The sequence below is a fragment of the Ipomoea nil genome, unplaced genomic scaffold, assembly GCF_001879475.1.
Source record: "Ipomoea nil cultivar Tokyo-kokei standard unplaced genomic scaffold, Asagao_1.1 scaffold0188, whole genome shotgun sequence".
NCBI lineage: Eukaryota > Viridiplantae > Streptophyta > Magnoliopsida > Solanales > Convolvulaceae > Ipomoea > Ipomoea nil.
The window spans coordinates 1,993,243-2,013,574 of NW_017616616.1; the positions used below are offsets into that span (position 1 = coordinate 1,993,243).

At 37.8% G+C, this 20,332-nt stretch overlaps 5 protein-coding genes and 1 long non-coding RNA gene across 6 annotated transcripts; 3 read left to right on the top strand and 3 right to left on the bottom strand.

Moving 5' to 3' along the window:
• Window positions 1–2,650: 2,650 nt before the first annotated feature.
• Window positions 2,651–5,744, top strand: LOC109181825 (beta-hexosaminidase 2). Its single transcript, XM_019331749.1, has 2 exons — window positions 2,651–3,691; window positions 4,638–5,744. The coding sequence occupies exons 1-2, from the start codon at window positions 2,872–2,874 to the stop codon at window positions 5,588–5,590; spliced, it is 1,773 nt and encodes a 590-aa protein (XP_019187294.1). The 5' UTR covers window positions 2,651–2,871; the 3' UTR covers window positions 5,591–5,744.
• Window positions 5,745–7,583: 1,839 nt separating this feature from the next.
• Window positions 7,584–8,756, top strand: LOC109181864 (non-specific lipid-transfer protein 4-like). Its single transcript, XM_019331809.1, has 2 exons — window positions 7,584–7,984; window positions 8,530–8,756. The coding sequence occupies exons 1-2, from the start codon at window positions 7,641–7,643 to the stop codon at window positions 8,537–8,539; spliced, it is 354 nt and encodes a 117-aa protein (XP_019187354.1). The 5' UTR covers window positions 7,584–7,640; the 3' UTR covers window positions 8,540–8,756.
• Window positions 8,757–9,289: 533 nt separating this feature from the next.
• On the bottom strand, window positions 9,290–12,040 carry LOC109181839. Its single transcript, XM_019331774.1, has 7 exons — window positions 11,562–12,040; window positions 11,390–11,476; window positions 11,051–11,314; window positions 10,772–10,936; window positions 10,590–10,643; window positions 10,309–10,455; window positions 9,290–10,038 (listed from the first exon to the last, which is right to left on the bottom strand). Exons 1-7 carry the CDS (start codon window positions 11,724–11,726, stop codon window positions 9,661–9,663), a joined length of 1,260 nt encoding a protein of 419 aa, XP_019187319.1. The 5' UTR covers window positions 11,727–12,040; the 3' UTR covers window positions 9,290–9,660.
• On the bottom strand, window positions 9,299–17,329 carry LOC109181870. The gene is made up of 2 exons (XR_002054290.1): window positions 17,299–17,329; window positions 9,299–9,639 (listed from the first exon to the last, which is right to left on the bottom strand). It is a non-coding gene; the product is annotated as an uncharacterized LOC109181870 (long non-coding RNA).
• LOC109181847 (50S ribosomal protein L3, chloroplastic) lies at window positions 17,285–19,138 on the top strand. Its single transcript, XM_019331786.1, has 2 exons — window positions 17,285–17,858; window positions 18,725–19,138. Exons 1-2 carry the CDS (start codon window positions 17,321–17,323, stop codon window positions 19,012–19,014), a joined length of 828 nt encoding a protein of 275 aa, XP_019187331.1. The 5' UTR covers window positions 17,285–17,320; the 3' UTR covers window positions 19,015–19,138.
• Window positions 19,100–20,232, bottom strand: LOC109181855. The gene is made up of 2 exons (XM_019331797.1): window positions 20,046–20,232; window positions 19,100–19,677 (listed from the first exon to the last, which is right to left on the bottom strand). Exons 1-2 carry the CDS (start codon window positions 20,111–20,113, stop codon window positions 19,191–19,193), a joined length of 555 nt encoding a protein of 184 aa, XP_019187342.1. The 5' UTR covers window positions 20,114–20,232; the 3' UTR covers window positions 19,100–19,190.
• Window positions 20,233–20,332: the final 100 nt, after the last annotated feature.

Genomic DNA, 20,332 nt, shown 5'->3' on the forward strand with positions numbered 1-20,332 from the left:
TAAAGCCAGGAGTCTTCATTAGATAAGCCTTATATTTCTTAAATCTTCTTTTCATACCATTAATTTTGTCTTTACCATAAGTATCCAATTACCATAGGAGACCCTATTACCATATATGTTACAGCCCTGTTTGGTAAATGGCTGTTAGCTGATTGAGTTAATTAGATAGTATAACTAGTTGATAACATTAGCTGATTATAAAAAAGTGTTTGGTAAATTAACTATTAGTTGATAGTTGTTTGGTATAATTTCTTTTCTTAAAAAGCTAATTGAAAAAGTTACTTGCAAAAAGCTAATAATTAGTCAAATAATTAACCGAACAATTAATAGTAATCAAATAAACCAAAATTGACTGATAGCCTAACTATTTACCAAACAAGGACTACATCTCTTATCTCTTATACTATAAAAGACCATAATCCAATGCAAGAAAAGATAATCTACATCCATATCTGATTTACACATTCCTTAAATCCAAGAGCCCTCTATACCAAATTGTACATGTACTAAAATACCTTGCAAGATATTGGATTTTGGGGTGACACATCTGAAAAATGCCCATGATTTTTACCTTGCCATTCAATTTCAGGTAAAAAAAAATATTGTTCATTTATTTTTCCTCAACTTATTCATATTTTATTTAATTATTCAACCATATCAAGGGAAACTCGTAAGTCATCATTCAAAAGACAAGTTTACCAAATGCACACTCTCGTGTAGTGACTACAAATTTCATTGATCACCCAACAAATAATGTTAAATCGATAAAAACATAGCCTAGACTTGCACTGAACTGTATATTTTTTTTTTGTTGTTGTTGCTTGGATGGGATATAGCACAAGAAAATAAATTTACTCCTTCTAAACCAATTGAAGCGTTAAAATATTTATTTTTTATGATACAACAATTCCCCGTATATAATTTGAGTATACAAATTATACACTCAACGACTTAAACAATACTACGAATTTGAAAAGAACATTAAGCATAACAAACTATACCTTGATCTGAATACCTAATTAAATAATATATTCCATTATTGTATCACAAACCTTATTAATTCCGACAAATTTTCATGAATAGAGAATGAGCCAAATGTTTTTAAGTGAAGATATCTGACTAATCTTAGCGTTAGTTGCCTATTGAGTATTGATTTTTGCATACTGTAGACTAAGTCACATGTGGGCTCCAATTCCAACATTTGGCATCGACATGCACCATATATATACACACCGGTAGATTAAGGCAAATTATGTTGTATAACTGTATCGAGGTGGACACGGTTCTAAAACTGTTCATAATTATAAATATATAGTTTAAAAATTATTTTCACAAATTATGAATATATAGTTCTAAAACTGTTCATAATTATTTTCACTATAATTATGAACATAGAGTTGTGAAAATAATTATAAACATATAGTTCTATAATTATGAATATAGAGATTCAATAATTGTAAATATAAAGTTCAAAAAATTATGAATATATATCTTTATAATTATGAATATATAATTTATTATTGTGAATATATAGTTCAATAATTATAAATATGAAGTTCAAAAATTATAAATATATAGCTTTATACTCTGTAATTATGAACATATAATTCATTAATTATGAATATAAAATTGTGTCCATCTAGATTGATATGATTCCACAACATAACGATTGGTAGATTAAGGTATGTAGTCCAAATCACAATTACTCCAGTAGGGGCCAGACCGCAACGCTCCAAAACAACAGTTAATGATTTTTCTTTTGATCCTCGAAGACATCAACCCGTTAAGATAATGTGCCGGCCGCCATAGAACCATCCAACAAATAAAATAAATATTTACCCTCCACATATATGATTACCATACACAATTATTTCTAATCAAGTTGATCACAATTAATTTAATAATTATAAAATTTTAAGTTTAATCCTCTGAAAAATCATATATTGGTCTTCTTAATTCGAATTAGTCAGCTGACAATCTAAATTAAATTACCACAATCAGTTATAAATAACATATGTTAATTTATCTTATTTTGATATTTTTATTAATTAAGGTCATAAGATGAATTAGTCTTAAAAATCTAGAGAACACTTCCAATAGAGATAATATACTTTTTTTTTTTTGAGTAACAAGATATTATCACCTCTTAATTTTATTCTACTAAGCACAAAAAGTTAATTAGTAATTTCGCACTTGACATGTGTTGTTTATGACTACCATGGAATTACTGTTTTAATTCCTTTAATGGGAAATGTGTTGATGAGCACTTGTCACAAGGAAGGTTTCATCTTTTTTACCATTCTTAGAAGAAAAGAAAAAAAATAGTAAAATTGATATTAGTATTTTTTTTTTTGGTAACGAGGAAATTCATAGTTAATACGGAGTATTATTTAAGGTACACATGAGAGAAATTTCGTAATCACACTAAATAGACTATGTAGAACGAGACAAGACTAGACAACCTTCAAATACGAGAATCATGCATGCTTTTAAATTATATAAAATATTGTGAACTTTTACAATGCAAATTAACATCTGACTAGGCATAATTTTTACATTGTCGCCGTCAAGATTTGAACATTGTTTTCTTATTTCAAATACTGTCTACTGAACCATTAAACTAAGTTCGTGCTGACAATATTTTAAAATTTTATAATAACGAGAGATGGATACAAGAACAAGTTTACAAGCACAAACAACAAAGAGTACTATGCAAGTGTGCAACAAGTCAAGAGTCATCAAAAGAAATTAGCGTAAAGTCAGTTCGAGAATTTTAATGACAAATGTCGTTTTTCCCATTTTAATGACAAATTTCGTGCCTTAATAAATAGTTGTTCAAATCATAGTACAAATCTCAATCATTTCTCAGTAATGGGATTGGGAACGGCGGCCATGGCAGAGCTCTTCATTACCAGAATTCGCCTTTTTCCCTTTCTGGTTTTTCTTTCCTTTCCTCTTTTACTGGACGCCGCTGAGCTTCCGATCAATGTATGGCCCAAGCCCGTAGCCTTTGATTGGCCCAGCCCGGGGGCAATTCTGCTCAGCCCAAACTTCACGGTGGTCTCGCCGGACCACCCGTACCTTACACCCGCCGTCGTCCGTTACACCAACGCCGTGAAAACGGAGAACCACCGCCCGATAATTGCGCCGGCTCTGAACCTCACGTCGCACACGCCGCTCAAGGTGCTTAACATTACCGTCAATGACGTGGACGCGCCGTTAGCTCACGGCGTCAACGAGTCGTACACGCTCTCCATACCGCACGGCGACGGCGGCTCCGCGTATATCTCGGCGCGGACGGTGTGGGGCGCGATGCGCGGGCTGGAGACTTTCTCGCAGCTGGTGTTTTACGGCGGCGGTGGCGAGAAGCCCCGCGTCGCCGCCGGGCTGAGAATCTCCGACGCTCCGATTTTCCCTTACCGGGGGGTTTTGCTGGATACTTCGCGGAATTTCTATGGAGTGGAGGATTTGTTGAGGTTGATTAGGGCGATTAGTATGAACAAGATGAACGTCCTCCACTGGCACATTTCCGACTCGCATTCCTTCCCGCTGGTGCTGCCGTCGGAGCCGGAGCTGGCCCGCCGCGGCGCTTACGGCGAGGAGATGACGTACTCGCCGGAGGATGTGAAGAAAGTGGTGGAATTTGGGCTGGAATACGGCGTTAGAGTTGTGCCTGAGATTGACATGCCCGGTAGCCTCAATTTCTCCAATTTTTTAGTCGCCATAATAAAAGTATCAAAATGAGTTAAACTAACCTAATTTATTTATAACTAGGCCAATAGGTTGTTAGAGTCCTAGTTGTCCATATATGAGGCTAATAAGTTGCTTCCGCTAGAGTGGATATAAACCAGAGGCCAATAGGTTGTTCCTGATGGGAGTCTTATAGTTTTTATCAATAGAGTGCTTCGTGAGAATTGAAGTAAACCAGTTTAAATTTGTCCATAATTGAAACCAAAAGGTTTCACTTGCTGGAAGTCCTAGGTTGCCCATAGCTTAGATCAATAGACTGCTCCAGTTGAAATTGAAGTAAACCAGTTTAAGTTGTTTATAATTGAACCAAAAGGTTACACTTGCTGGAAGTCCTAGGTTGCCCATAGCTTAGACCAATAGATTGCTCCAGTTGAAATTGAAGTAAACCAGTTTAAGTTGTCCATAACAGAGACGAATAGGTTGCACATGCTGGAAGTCCTAGCCTCCTAGGTTGCCTATAGCTGATGCAAATAGGCTGTTCTCACTAAGAGTCGAGTTAAACCAGCCTAAGTCGCCTATAGTTGAGGTCAATAGGCCACTCTCGCCAGAGTCAAACTTGTAACTTATAATTACTACGTCATTGCCTGACCAATTTGGTTTCGGAGTTTGGGTTGCCCCAATTTATCCCTTTCTTGGTCATACTCCTAGTATGATTTTTCTTTGCATATCCAGTAAAAAGTTTGCATTTTTCTATGATAATGCCAGTTCTTGATTTGTGAAATTAATGTTGTTTGCTTCCTAGTTTCCAAATTTGATGACTTTATTTGGTTAATGATTCAACCTAATTGATGACCCAGAGTTCACAATTAAGGTTTCTCCAGCAAAACCCATATAACCTTTCTATGAGACTGCAATGGTGAAATTCTTTTGGTCTGGAAATGTTGCAGGGCACACAGGATCCTGGGCAGAAGCTTATCCTGAGATAATTACATGTGCAAACATGTTCTGGGTGCCTCCTGGAACCACTGGACCTCTGGCAGCTGAACCAGGAACCGGCCAACTCAATCCTTTGAACCAAACAACATACAAAGTTGTAAAGAATGTTGTCCACGACACAATTGCCATGTTCCCAGATTCGTTCTTCCACGCGGGGGCCGATGAGATCAACTCGAATTGTTGGAACACCGATCCCTCAATCCAAAACTTCGTTTCAAACAATGGGACTCTAAGCCAGCTGCTCGAAACATTCATTAATTCCACCTTGCCTTACATCGTCTCCTTAAACCGAACAGTCGTGTACTGGGAGGATGTTTTGTTGAATCCTAGTATCAGTGTCAGGAGCTCCTCGCTTCCCCGGGAGAATGTGGTCTTGCAGACGTGGAACAACGGGCCAAACAACACGAAGAGACTCGTGGAGGCAGGGTACCGGGTGATTGTTTCGTCAGCTGATTACTACTACTTGGACTGTGGGCACGGGAGTTTTCTCGGGAACGATAGCCAGTATGATCAGCCACCGGGGACCGACCAGGGCAATGGCGGGTCGTGGTGTGGGCCCTTCAAGACATGGCAGTTGATTTACAACTATGACATAACTTATGGGCTTAGCGATGAGGAGGCGAAATTGGTGTTGGGAGGGGAAGTGGCGTTGTGGTCCGAGCAAGCGGACGGGACTGTGTTGGATGCTCGGGTTTGGCCTAGAAGTTCTGCAATGGCGGAGGCGTTGTGGTCTGGAAACCGGGATGAAAAAACGGGGAAGAAGCGATATGCCGAGGCTACGGATCGGTTGAATGAATGGAGGTATAGGATGGTTGGCAGGGGAATTGGGGCAGAGGCAATTCAGCCTCTCTGGTGTGCCAAAAACCCTGGCATGTGTAATGCAGTTTTCCCATTTTCTGAGTGATTGTTTTGTTTTGGTGTGTGTGACATGAAACCAAACCTGTTTGGTTTGTTGTACTTTTATTTTGCTCTTCCTGTTTTCAACACTATTCTGTTGAAAATTTGGACAGCAAATTGTTCATTTACAAAATCTATAAACCTTCGAGCTCTTAAAAATATACGAAGTATATAATTACAACCTGTACAACCTTTAACAGGTTACTATACGTTTACATAACGCTCGTTTACTTACACAAAATTATCCCAATGTCATAATGTTTTTTTTTTTTTTTTTTTCTTTAAAAAAAAAAAATTTCTATTATGGACCCTTCATCTAGACTGAATTTCAAAGAAATTCAACCTTATTTTATCCTTTATATATATATATATATATATATATATATATATATATATATATATATATATATATGTGTGTGTGTGTGTGTGTGTGTGTGTGTGTGTGTGTGTGTGTGGGGGGGGAGGGGGGGGGGAAAGGGTTCAGATGCGGGTATAGGTTTCCCGTGTGGTTGTGCAGTTGACGGCTTAAACATTAAAATGACACACCTTAAGGACACAAACTACGTCCCTTAAGCACACAAACAAAGCACCTTAAGAACACAAATCATGCACTTTAAGCACATGACAAAGCACCTTAAGAATACAAACCACGCGCCTAAGGTTTTAAAATGACTCACCTTAAGTTTCACGCAACTGACGCACAAGCATATAAATCACGCACCTTAAGAAGGAAAATCACGCATTAAATTTCAACAACTATTCACATTAAGCACAAAACTCACGCACCTTAAACACAAAATCCATGCACTTTAAGTTTCAACAAATACTCACATTAAGCACACACTCAATGCACATTAAGCATAAAACACGCACCTTAAATTTGACCTAGATGCAAAAATTACCAAATTGCCACCGCATTTTTTTTTTTTTTAATTTTGATAATCCTGAACGTTGATTTAAGAAAGATCAATAGTTCAGATTTAACCACACAACCACACCTGGGCACACCGACCACATTATATATATATATATATATATATATATATATATATATATATATATATAAATCTGGAGACAATTTTTTTATTTTTTTTGGGATGGAGAGAGCATGTCTTTTGGGAAAAAAAATTAGTATACTTGCCAAGGTAAAACAAGAAATGCCAGTATTTAGAAAGGATGTGTCCTGTTGATAAAGAGTCATAGTTTTAGTAACTTCACTCAACCATAAATATTATATGTTAAATTTATTAAGGTGAGTTGAAAGGTACATATCTGGAGCCTGTCAAACACCCCAGCTTATGGTTCAAGTAACACCTCACCGTCACCCTCAAAAGGCAAGAGTCTTCTGCCGTCGGATCCCCCATAAGATTGTGAAGCGATAAATGACGATGACTCAGTCATGACTTCTGAAGTGAGAGGACTAATGGGCGTGACTGTCAGAACTTAATTCAGTGTTTTCACTCTCAATCTATCACTTAAGTACCAACTGAACTGTCTATACAAACATAATATCCTGTAATCCTTCTAGACTAACCATTTCATGCTTACCAATATGTGGCTTCTGCTTATATCAGTTCCGCAAGATATTGTAGAGTTGTACTTAATTTTGAAGGGCTTTCCTATCTATTGGACTAGTATGAGCTCTTTCCGGGAGTTTGAATACCTATCGTTAGTGTTCCCTTCAAGAGACTGGTGCGTAGCGAGAAAGGGTCCGGGCTTAAGTATTGTATATCACTTCAGTTACACCTGTAACATCTCAACTTGGTTACTTACATGAACCAACACTTTCCTGCTGTTTTCTATTTCACCAAACTTTGACTTGCTCCAAAACCATCCCCAATAACCTTACAATAACATGCATAATTCTTCTTGGATTGGATTTCTTGCACTCAATCACTGAACAAAACAATTTTATAAGTTCTTAGTGTTTTCTTGTACTAGCTACCTTTTCTATCCTTCTGCTATAAAAACCAGTCTAACTTTAGGGAAAACCTTAAACTTGAGCCCAAATAAGTGATCAGTGCAAGCTAGCCATTACCCCACTCTTGTTCTTGATCATGAGGCCTTCAAACCAAACTTTGGCTCTCTGTGTGGTTCTTCTCTTGGTTGCAGCACCGGTTTCTCGGGCTGCAGTTACCTGTGGCAGTGTGCTGAGCACCCTGAAGCCTTGCATTAGCTACCTGCAAGGCGGTGGGGGGCCGTCGCCCCCGGGGACGTGCTGTGGTGGAGTCAAGAGCCTTGCAAGTGCTGCATCATCCAAGCCAGACAAGCAGACTGCCTGTGGGTGCCTCAAGACTGCAGCCCAGAAGCTGAAGGTCAACACCAACCGCGCCCAGACGCTCCCGCAGGACTGCGGCGTCTCCCTGTCGTTTCCCATCTCGACTTCTATCGACTGCAGCACGTACAAACGCTCATCCCTTCTCTGTTAGGATCAAACGCTTATCACTGCGCCAAAAGCTATAGCTCGTAGCTAGAGCTGTCAAAACGAGCCAGCCCGACCCATACGGGCTGGCCCGCCACGGGGTGGGGAAGAAACGGGCCGGGTCAACCCGGACTGTTTCGGAACCGGCTTGGAATTATTGGCCCAACCCGTATAAGCCACCTCTCACCACGGGTTAGACAGACTGGGCTAGAAAATTGCTGGCCCAGCCCGTCAAATCTCGGGGCAAACGGGCCCAACCCGACGGGTTGGGTCTGCTTTGACGACTCTACTCGTAACAAAGGCGCAACTTTATTTCATTGTACTGCCACATTTATTTGCTAGAGGCAGAGTGGTGCTGGAATTGATCCCTCAGGCCTTCGCCCAGCGATCCCCTAGCCACCTGGTGTTGGACTTGGCCCTTCACGGGCCTCCGCCCAACACCCTCTCAAAACACTTCATTCATCTGCCTTATTCCATCCACTTCTGAGTTAGCCTCTGAATATTTTGTTGATTTCCTTTTGCAGAATCAGCTAAGCTTGGAGAGAACAATGATGATATGATATGATATGATGCTGTTGAAAGCACTTATTACTGGGGAGGATAAGTAAATCTTATAATAATGTAAAAGTTGGAATGTTTGTGTCTTTTTATCATTAATATATCACTCTAGAGTTGTGTTCCCTTCTTATATTTTCTATGGAATAAACTTTGTGTTTTCTCTTGTGAGTTGAAAATACAGCTGAAATTTCTCATCTTTTTTACACTATATTCATGTGATCTTTCCACCAAAATCATTCCAAACAAAAAGCTTAGTGGTGTCATTTCTGAAATGAAAAGCAGAAAGAATAAAACCACAAGGTTACAGTTTCAACTCCCGAGCGGGAGCAGCCTATTGGCCTTCTTGATTTGAGTCGGTCAGCTATTGACAATCTAGACTGGTGGTCCTTTGTCGACTAGAGTCACAAGGTGAAGTTTACCCGTGCATACCCTCAGGTATAGGGGTGGATCCACAATGGGGGCAGTGGGGGCAGCTGTCCCCCATCCCCTTTATATATATTGCATGTATTGGCCCCTTATATATACAGACTAAATGTGTATAAATACTAGATCGGGTAGTGACTGGAGGTTCCCCTCATCACCCAAAAAGCAAGAAGAATATTTGCAAAGGTGGGTATCACAGGAATCCCCTTTTTTTCTCCTGTGAACATCCTCTGTTGAAACTTCAACATAATAAAACAAAATACTAAAATATGAAGCTGCAATAATTATAAGACAGTCACTGTAAAGCCTGTGAATTTGTGAAGGTTTTGCCTTGAAAAGTTTATTCTGATCAATATTCAACAGAACCAATCAAGAATATAACCAAATAGTTACACTAAACATGAATAGCAGGTGCAAACTTACAGCTTTTTTGGCATAGATAAGTTCCAATAAGTTGCAGGCCGAACAAACGCATAAAAGAATCAACCCGGGAGAAACCTTAGCCGCTCCGCCCTTCTGTCTGCTATGACCTTCTTGGACACTTTTTACAAGGATGCCGGTTTCATATATTAGTACTCTAGTGTAAACCTGGGACCTAAACAAAAGGTTTTGCGAGTTGCAAGAACTATACTAGTGAAATAACCACGAAAACGCTTCGAATTCGAGCAACTTGGTCATGGGCATTTCGGGTTTCTCCCGGGTCCTCCAAAGTAGAAATAGCTCCCCCAGTTGTCGTTATTCCCCAGCTTCACATCATAGCAGTTGGAGTTCTCGGTGAAAGTGCCAAGATCTTCAGGAGCCCTTAGGTTGTTCGACTCGTCGACTATCTGAATGTTCCTCAGGTAGCTAGCCTTCCCGAATCCTTCATCGGGGAAATGCCCACTGCCCATTTGAGTTGTGGTGTGCATCCCGTCTGGCTCCCCGTTCACCACCTCCCCACCCCACTCCACCATTGAAGCACTGTCTTTAAGGTTAGAAAACAGCAATGCTGGCCAGTACCCCAACACGTTATCATTCCCAAATTGCATCCACCAGTTACCCTCTTTCGGATCCTGCAACAATTAAGCCAAAAAAAGCAGGATTCTTTATAGTGTTCTTGACAAAGAGGATCAAGTTGATAGTTTATGACATAAAAGGTAGAACATAAACATAACTACACAAATCACAACGTTATACAATCAAGAATAAATGTTCTATGTTTTATCTATAATATGAGATTATGAGGGTATTGACTCTTTGTGCTTCAGTAGGTTGAGAAAGTAGTTATGAACAGATACTACATTGTAACAGAGTCAGTAGTACTCGTAAAAATGAGAAAGTACCTTCCAGACAAGAATGCTGATATCATATTGAGAACTTTGATAGCTGGAAAGAGGGGAAATGCTGGCTCCCATGGCGATTTCGTTGTTGATCTGAATAAAGCCTGAGCAAAGCAGATTGTAGCAACCAGTGGCTTGATAAGCATCACTCTGTCAAAACACATTTCGAGAAATTTCAACACAACCCCATCAGGCTATATCACCTTAGAGTGATGGTATTGGTAAGAATGCATTCATGGTAACAATAGAAAAGTAGATAACAAAATGGAAAATTGGTCACATACTGTCCAGTAGGTGAAAAGTCTTGTGTTGTGATCTCCATACAAGTCTGGGCTAACCTGTTCATTTACCCACAAAAACAAAGAAAGGTTTAAAAAAAAAAAAAGTACAACCAAACCAAATTGGTCGCTTTTAGCTTTATTGGCCTTCTTGATTTGAGCCAGTCAGCTACGAACTATTTCAGTACCTGCCAACCAGCTTCAATGCTGTTGAGATCTGAATTGAAATCACCCCCCAAAATCCAAATCTGGGACAAGCTGAACTCATTAGACTGCTGAATTTTAGGCTCCCATACATTTATGGTTGCTTTTGCTCCATAGTACTTGCCTCCATCAACATAGGCTATAGCATGCTAACAGCTCCAAAATAACAAAACCAAAGTAAAAAACAAGATTATTTTCAATAACTTCAAAAACAAATCCATCTTCATCATTATATTCTATGCAATCATTTCAATCTAAGTTACCTGGTGCCCAGTTTGGGTAGCCATGTCAGGATCAGCAGACTTGGGTTTGGGAACAGTTCCAAACTTCTTCTTTCCATAGCTCTTGATAGAACTGGCTCTCAAGATATCCTCCCCCTTTGTTCTTCTCACAGGAATAGTTCCTTCTGGACAACTTCCATTAAAATGCCAAAGCTGAGAAATTGGTATTGGCCCTTTCTTCTTGGCTCTCAGTGTGGAAACTTTGCTGGCCTTAAACAGCCCTTCTGGATGATAATTTGGCCTCATCTAACAACACCCACCATAAACATGAACCAATTTATACATGTCATGTGTATAAAGGGAGGGGGGGGGGGGGGGTACCTGAATTGTGTGATTCTTGAGAAAGGGATGATCAAAAGCTGGTTGGTGAGACATATGAACACAGTCAATGATGTCACCATCTGGGCTCTGTGTATTTGGCACATAAAAGAACACCATGAATCCATGCTACCCTTTAATCAATTCATGGTTTTTAAAGATTACTTTTTTTTACCTGAATTGACTTGACAGCGGGCTTGTTCAAGCGATTCAAGTGCTTCTGAACCAAGAACCTATTCGTTTCCACCATGCTCTGCTTCTTGACAGCACCGGAGACTGAAATCATCATCAACAACAACCCCAAGACCAAAACACCATTCATTTCCGCCATGAAATTCATACTGGTTGGGTCTTGTGAGCTCCGAGGTCACAGAAATTGGCTCCTTCTTGGGTATTCAAGCATGAATATTTGCACACAAGAATCTGGGTTCTGCAAAGATGATCATGAAAACACCAAAAAGACAGAATTTTTTTCACGGTTCAGAGGAGTTTGAAGGGTAGAATGGAAGGGTGAAGAGGTAGAAGGTGGTGGGTTGGTAGGACAGGGTTTCCTGGGAGAGGACTGAGGAGGAGGAGACGGTTAGTGTATTGTATGGTTTGCTTTTCCATCTTCTCCATTTAACTGCTGATTTCTTTGCCTCAGTGGATATACTGTTCCTAAGTACTGTAATGACTGATGAGAGTTCCTTTTATAAAAAGAGGTTTAAAAATAATTTCACTAATTTAAATATAATTATAGAATGACTTAATATCATTTGAGGTCCTCTGAGTATAGTGGTTTTGCCACGTTTAGTCCTAAATTTACAAATTGACCATATGTAGTCTTTCGACTTTTAAATTTAACCATTCGTGGTCCAAGTTAACCACCCATGGTCCTTCAAGTTTTGAAATTTAACCAGCCGTAATCCTCTTGAAAGGACCTTGATTGGTTAAAATTTAATAGCTGAAGGACCATGGGTGATTATCTTGGACCACAAATGGTTAAATTTGAAAATCGAAGGACCACAGATGGTCAATTTGAAAGCTTAGGACTAAACGTGGCAAAACCACTATACTCGGAGGATCACATGTGGCATTATCTCTTATAGAATATAAGAATTTTAGATAATAGAGAGAAATAATTAAATAAGAACTAGCCTTTTGTGACTTGTGAGAAAGTGAAGACTGATTTTATTCGTTCATCTAAGATGATCAATATACGAAAATTAAGGATTTAGGCCATTTAGAAAAGAGCGTTTTTTTTTTCTTAATCATCTTAGAGACCATGTGCGGACTCAACCAAAAAGATAAATCAAACTGGTAACTTTCAGGTGCAATAATCATGTTCCACCCACTCAGTCACCATTTACAAGAAACCATTAATTATTCGTGAATTAACACTTTTAAGTTAATTGAATAAAGTTATACGGAGTAACATTATAAGACATGATTTGATATAAAATATTTGAGACAATTACTAAGTGTGCATTGGATATGCTCTACTTTTGTGTAATAGCATATAAATCATACTCATTCACCCCTTACATAGCAGAAGTTTTTTTTTTTCTTGATTAAATACAGAGTACAAAGTATAGTTAAATATAATTACAAGTTCACAATTACAGCAAGTCTTCCTTGAAGCGGCCTAACTTAAACTGTTAATTTTAAAGTCAGACTGATAGAACGGGCTTAAATTATATTAAACCATTTTGTGATCACCTCTAGGCTTTAGAGATAACCTAAAACACCTAAGCTAGAACAAGAATGGTGTAGATAGAGCAAGAAATTGCGTGTTGACAGATGAGAAAAATGAAAATTGATTAGGTATGGGGATTAAAGACCAAACATATATGTATTTAAGAAAAAACATATTTGTGTGAAGATCGAGTTTAAGAAAACTCCCCAAAGATTATGGTATCACACCGATTCTGTGATGCAAAATTGACTTTAAACAGTTGCCATTAATGGACAAATTATAGTGCGTGCTAGCTAGGTTGTATGGGCAACTCATTTCTCCTTTATGAACATGAGATGGAAATTTCATGTTGAGAAATTATTGTTTGATTGAGATTTTGTTCATATCACAACCCATCACTTTCATGAAAAATTGTATATATATATATATATATAATTATTTTGTAATATAACTTATAATGCCTTCTTGATTTAATTAAATCGATAATTTAAACTCGTTTATCTCATTGTGGTCTTTTACCCACTAGAATCAACTCTGCCACCTTTGACACCCTTCATCCCTCAGTGTATATGCAACACCCCTTAACTGAGGTAGAAATAGGCATAGGCAGTCTGCACTGGTTTAGCTCAATGGTTCAGTAGGCACTGTGAGATTATGACACCAAAATAAACAAATCTCTTGTGGATCGTGCACACCAACATTTAGTCCTGTCTGTTGAGAAGAAATAGGCATAGGCATTATATATGTTGGAGAAGACGACAGACGTGACAATATAATTTAATACACATACATAATAATTAGGTTGAAGAAAGTTTTTGTACGTAGTATAGTTTTTATCTTTGGGTTTTAAAAAGAATAATAATAAAAAGTAAAGAGTTTTCCAGATTACATATCCCTTTGCTGTTCTTGGAAAAGATGATGTTTGTTGTGCTATACTTATCAAGATTCTTTCGCACTATACTGTGAACCCACCACTGGGAAAGGTGGATGGAAAGATGTCATTATTATCATGAAATGCTGCCATTAATTTAAAGCTTCTTTCATTTGTCTTTCTTTTTTATATATAAAAACTTTAATTTGTTTAGATTTGGGTGTGTAGACAAGATTTGCTACTTTGCTAGCCTCTCATTGGGGAAGAATTGAGACTCAACCGGTCATTTATCATATTCACTGAGAAGAAAATTTGTGTGCGTGTTAATATATACTACATGTAACAGGGTCAATAGTATTTAAAAAAAATGTCCAGGCCCTAAGTACATGTAAAAGGGTCAATAGCAATACAACAGGTCTATTTTGCGAACTAAATGTGCCATTAAGATTGGAGCAAGAGATTATTCAAAACATAGTTCACCCATGCGACAAGTAATTGTATTTACTGGTACTTCAATCGATCGCTATTCCAATTTTCAATTACACCCTTAAAATTTTTTGTTAAATTGTATTTACAAGTCCTCGAAGCCTGTATTTTCGCAGGTCAAGGTCAAAATTCTAGACCCTAATCCATCCTATTGTGGAGCGATTTAGGGCTAGTTTGCAGGTTTCGGCCTACCTTGACACCCCTAGAAGTTGGCAGCTCACTTGGCAACCAATTTTTTTTAATAATTCAGATTTTCCTGCTTCACATACTATATTCTGTGAATTTGTCTCCTAGACCCATGAAGAACTGAGGTAAATAGAGCAAATATAATTTCAAAACCTAATATCAAATTGTACACTTCTGCACACAAAAAGTCTAATTCAAATTAAAATTTCAAATATTCGTGACTATAATCGAATCCCCGTTTTACCTTTGGATATTAAAATTTGGGCTTGACTCATAAATTTAAGCATTTCTTTGATTTTTCCAAGAAATATATATATATATATATATATATATATATATATATATAGTAAGTTGGGTGCATGTGTATAAACAAACAAGATTACTCAAACATATGTCTGACATTTTAAGGTTCAAAATTGACAGAAAGTTTGGTGTAACAATTGATGAAAGTGGAAAGTAACCACATGAACATTCAATCATTCCATTTTGAATCACAGCCATATTATTAGTATCTAAGGAATCCCCTTTAATCTTCAATGCCATCAATATGTTGGAACCCAAAAACAAAATCATATCTAATAGCTTTCCATGGGTTAGATTAATGTCATACTATACAAATATCAGTACAATACATATATATATAGAACAGATTCTGATGAGAATCATGTTTTATAGAACTAATAACATGTATTTTGCAATAACTATAAGTTCAATTGCTGATATATAAATGTGCACTTAAACTAAGATTTTACAAGTCCATTATGTAACACTATAAGTGCAATTGCTGGTGCGTAATGATGCATTGCATGGTTACATACCAATGATCATATTGTTATTTGTAACGCGATACACTTTAAGTTTGAAATATTTATCAAATGTCACTATTTTTTTTTATTTTACAATCATTGATCGACATAGATCGACAGTCAAATTTAGCTTGTAGTTTTTACTTTAGAAATCATTCTCGTGTGTGTGTGTATAGAAATAATAATAATAATAATAATAATAATAATAAATCGATTAGCAATGATGTCTCGATCTTACACTGGATATGATTTTTTTATTTAAAAAAAAAAACACAAATACACACACACACACACACACACACACATTCATATTGGTAGGGTACTATAATGATAAATGTATCCATAGACTATATACACAGTATACCCCGTTACATGTAGTATCTGTTCAAATTAACAATGATGTCTCGATCTTACACATGATATGATATTAAAAAAAGACACACACACACACACATTCATATTGGTAGGGTACTATAATGATACATGTATCCATCGACTATATACACAGTACATCCCGTTACATGTAATATATGTTCAAATATACTTTCTCAACCTACCGAACTTTAACGAGTCACTCTATACCGCTTGATCACAAAATTTTTAGTTATTGATCAATATCTTATAATAATTATTATTATTATTTTGGAGTTACACTCAATAAAAGAGACATATATAGTGTTGTGGACTTGTGGGCACATACCCGTGCAATATAAAAAATAAAATTATATCCAATGAAAACTCAACATCTTGACCCAAACTTTTGAAAAATGAAAAGAAAAGCCAATTAAACGGAGCTAATTGGCATGTCAACACAAGTGTGGGTCAACATTCAACAATTATTATTTAAAAAAGAAAAAACATTTTGATAGTGGACTGCTGAAGTTCAATTCATGAACCTAGAATATAACATTAATGTTTTATTTTTGCTTAGCTGGACACCACTAGCTACTTAGTTGTCTGTTATCCAATCATGTTGATCATGGCAACTATATATATTTTATTTTCTTTTCTTTAAGCATTTTTGGACATTTATTTTATTATTGACTATATCTTTCAAGAGCTAGACTTCAATCAATTCAATAGCCTAGTTAACAAGTAATTGTGGATTATGATTGTTTTTCTTTTAATATTTCAAAGTTTAGGTGGATGGAAATTTCTAAATTTAGAATTTTGGTTAGGGTGAGAATATATTGGACTAACTAAATAATTGACAACTTATTAATTAAATTGTTCAACAAATACCAAGGACTTTGTAGTCCACTAGTATTCGAGTACTCTCTTAAGTGGGAGGTGATAGGTTTAAACCTCATTAATTACTATTAACCCAATTTTTTTTCTTCATAATCAGGCTTCTTGTGAGAAATGTAGACTAATCTAAATGGTTCATCTTGAATGATCAATGGCTAGAAAATAAGAAAAAAATGGATCAATTTCATAAATATTATAAACTAATATTACAAACCTTGAAAGTTTATTATACTTATAGAATCGGCCTCACTATTTTTTTTTTTTTATCTTTATTTTTTAACCGTAAAATCTACTAGATTAATGTTCACACTTCTCACCAGAGACATTATTTTCGCGGAAGCTAGACTATATATACACACACCCTAAATCCCAAATCTATTGTTTTATAACAATACAAAAGATTTGAAAAATAAAAATAAAAAGAAGGAAATATAGTATGGGCCTATTCTGTGAAATTGGAAGGATCCAGTTCAATCTGGGCCCAATGGATCAAATATCCTATGCAATGAATAAATCTTGGGCCAGCAGTTTGGGCCGGATCAAATTATAATGGGTGAGGGAACACAGAAGTTAAGGTGTTCCGAATAGCAGGCTATAGCAGCTTCCCTCCACCTCGCCGGTGGATAAGGATAGAACGAACCTTTCATTTCTTCAGAAGCGCCATGTCTATCTCTTCTCTCCGCCTAACGCCGCCGCCCTCCGGCGCCGTAGCCACCAATGCCGCCACGATTTTCCGCTCCTCGTTCCTCGTCCACCTACCTCTCCGCACGCACAACCCCCAAAAACCACTCTCTCTCCGCCGCCCCTGCTCCCCAATCACGGCCTCCATGGAGGCCGGCGTGGGCGTAATGGCGACGAAACTCGGCATGATGAGCTTCTTCGAGCCCTCCGGCACGGTTGTTCCCGTCACCGTCATCGGATTCCGCGAGGGCAACATTGTCACTCAGGTCAAGACCGATGCTATTGACGGCTACAACGCCGTCCAAGTAGGGTACCGCCGTGTCCGTGACCGGAAACTCACCAAACCCGAAATGGGACACCTTCAGAAATCCGGCATAATTCCCTTGCGCCATCTGCAGGAGTTCCGGCTCCCGTCCGTCGACAGCTTCGAGCCCAACCAGCAGCTGGTCTTCAGCGAGCTCTTCAACGAAGGTGACCTAGTTGATGTCTCCGGTACCACCATTGGAAAAGGGTTTCAAGGTATTTCTGCATACCAAATGTATACATATATTGATAATTGCTTGTTCAAAGATAATGATTGTCATGTGAAAGGTTCATTTTGAGCCTTTCTAGACTTAATATAGCTGATTATCTATGTAAAGATGCAAGCTTTTGTAATGTAATACTGTAAAAGCATTCGAGAATTGTGATATATATTTGCAGCAGTAGGCTAGTAGAAGTTTTCAAAAGGAGTATTATTGTATCTTTGACTAAATAGATAAATCTGCAACCACTACCCGAGGGTAAACCCATCTTATTACCTTTCTGGCAAAAGACCATAACGAGGTAAACAACCTAGGTTGTTAGCTGATCGACTCAAACAGGTCAAACCAAGAAGGCCAATAAACCGTTCCCATTGGGAGGCGAACTTGGAACCTTGTGGTTATCAAATCAACAGCGTGACCAACTTGGTAGGGGTTGCCCCAAGTGTTATTGTATCTTGATGTTTATGGTGCTTGAATCTTGATATAGAGCTTGGTGATGTTCATGTTGTAGTATATATCTAAAGCTATTAATATTGATTCATCTCAAAGCTAAATTTATTAGAAATGGTGTGGTGATATTGCTTGCATTATCATTTGAGGATTTCACGTGGGCGTTTTTAGCTTTCCCTCGATAACTTGTGCAATATGGATTTGTTTAGTTTAGTTTCATCATATGATCATTTGATGTTATGTTTACAGTAATTGGCTTGTATCAAAACGTTCCATGTGTAGTCGTGTTGTATTATTCCAGTGTTTCTTTTGCCTTCAGAGAGTTTATGTTTATCCCCTACTTTGATGTGATAAAGTGTAATCTTGAGTGAGTGTAACACTGATCAGAAGCGTTTTGAACTTTGTGACCAGGTGGAATCAAAAGACATAATTTCAAGAGAGGTCTTATGACTCATGGATCGAAGAGTCATAGACAGCTCGGTTCAATTGGTGCTGGAACGACTCCTGGACGTGTGTATAAAGGCAAGAAAATGCCTGGAAGAATGGGAGGGACGAAGACAAAGATCCGAAAGCTGAAGATTGTCAAGATTGATGATGAGCTTAGGATTGTAATGGTGAAAGGGGCTGTTCCTGGTAAGCCGGGAAACCTTCTAAGAATCGCTCCCGCCAAGATTGTAGGGAAAAACATCCCAAAGAACTAGCCCGTTTTTGTACTCAACTGTCGGAATTTGATGTAATGTATTCTTTCAACCAGTAGCGTTTTCGTCTTCTTTTGGTGCTCTGATGGAAACAATATTTTCAATTTGAAAGATATATAATTATATATATGCTGTGGTTACAAAACTTCTGTTTTCAATCTTGTATGTATAGATGGAAGTTAAACTATCTTATACAGGGTGAAAAACAGAACTACCAGAAGAAAGGTGCCCAAGCCAAAGAACCCTTCTGCATCATATTCAAAGCCACTGCTTTGATGGTATGTGATGGAGGAAGCCTTCATTTCTGGCACAAATGTTGCAGACAACTGCACCAGCCACAAGAAGAAGAAAGGTAGCAGCAGCATGACCACAACAGTTGTGCCTCCATTGATGGATGTCGAAATGGTCGGTCCAACGATGATCAGGCTGAGGAACCCTAGTATGAGAGAAGGAACCACTGGTGAAGGGCCTCCATTGGCCATTGCCATGAATATGCACACCTCTAATCTCTGGGTTGCTTCAAACAGAACAGAGATACTGTGATTTGTGATCAAAACTGGCAATATAAGCAAGAGGTCCTGCTTTTTTGGGTTGGCAATGGTCAAATGTTTTATTCCTTTGAATGATGTTTTCTTCTGAGGATCTTTGATGCTGAAGAATGTCTTTATTTGAATTATACTTTTTTTGAGTACTACTGACTCTATTACAGTACAGACATACAGTATCTGTTTATAACTACTTTCTCAACCAATTGAAGCCCAAAGAGTCAATACCGTCACCACTCAAATTCGAACTTACAACCTTCCATATGGCAGAACAACTTGGTACTACTAAACCACAAGATCCTTGACAATTTGAATTATACTTTTCTCCATATCCAAGCCCAATAAGATAGTGAAGGGTAAATCACAATAACCCATCAGTCTATTAGGTACATTGGGTGTAACTCCCACACTGCAACTGTCAGACTCAATTATGTGTCCTTATCACAATCTACCACCGAAAAGACATAATCTTTTCAATCTTGCAAAGAGACTATTGCCAAAGACAAATGATGTCTCAAATCAAACACAATTTGCAAGAATATTGGGATTCTAGTCATCTTTGAAGAGATCAACCAAGAAGTCAAATGTATGACCACAATTGACAACTTCTGCCCTGTCACAAGAAGGCTCAAACATTTTCTGCTCAACTTTAAGCCACATAAATGGCAACTAAAACACCACAGATGCCTTGTTAGCACATCCAAGGACTAGACAGATTTCCCTTCAAAATAGACATCACTGAACCACAACTAAAAACAACAGAGATCCAGAGTTTT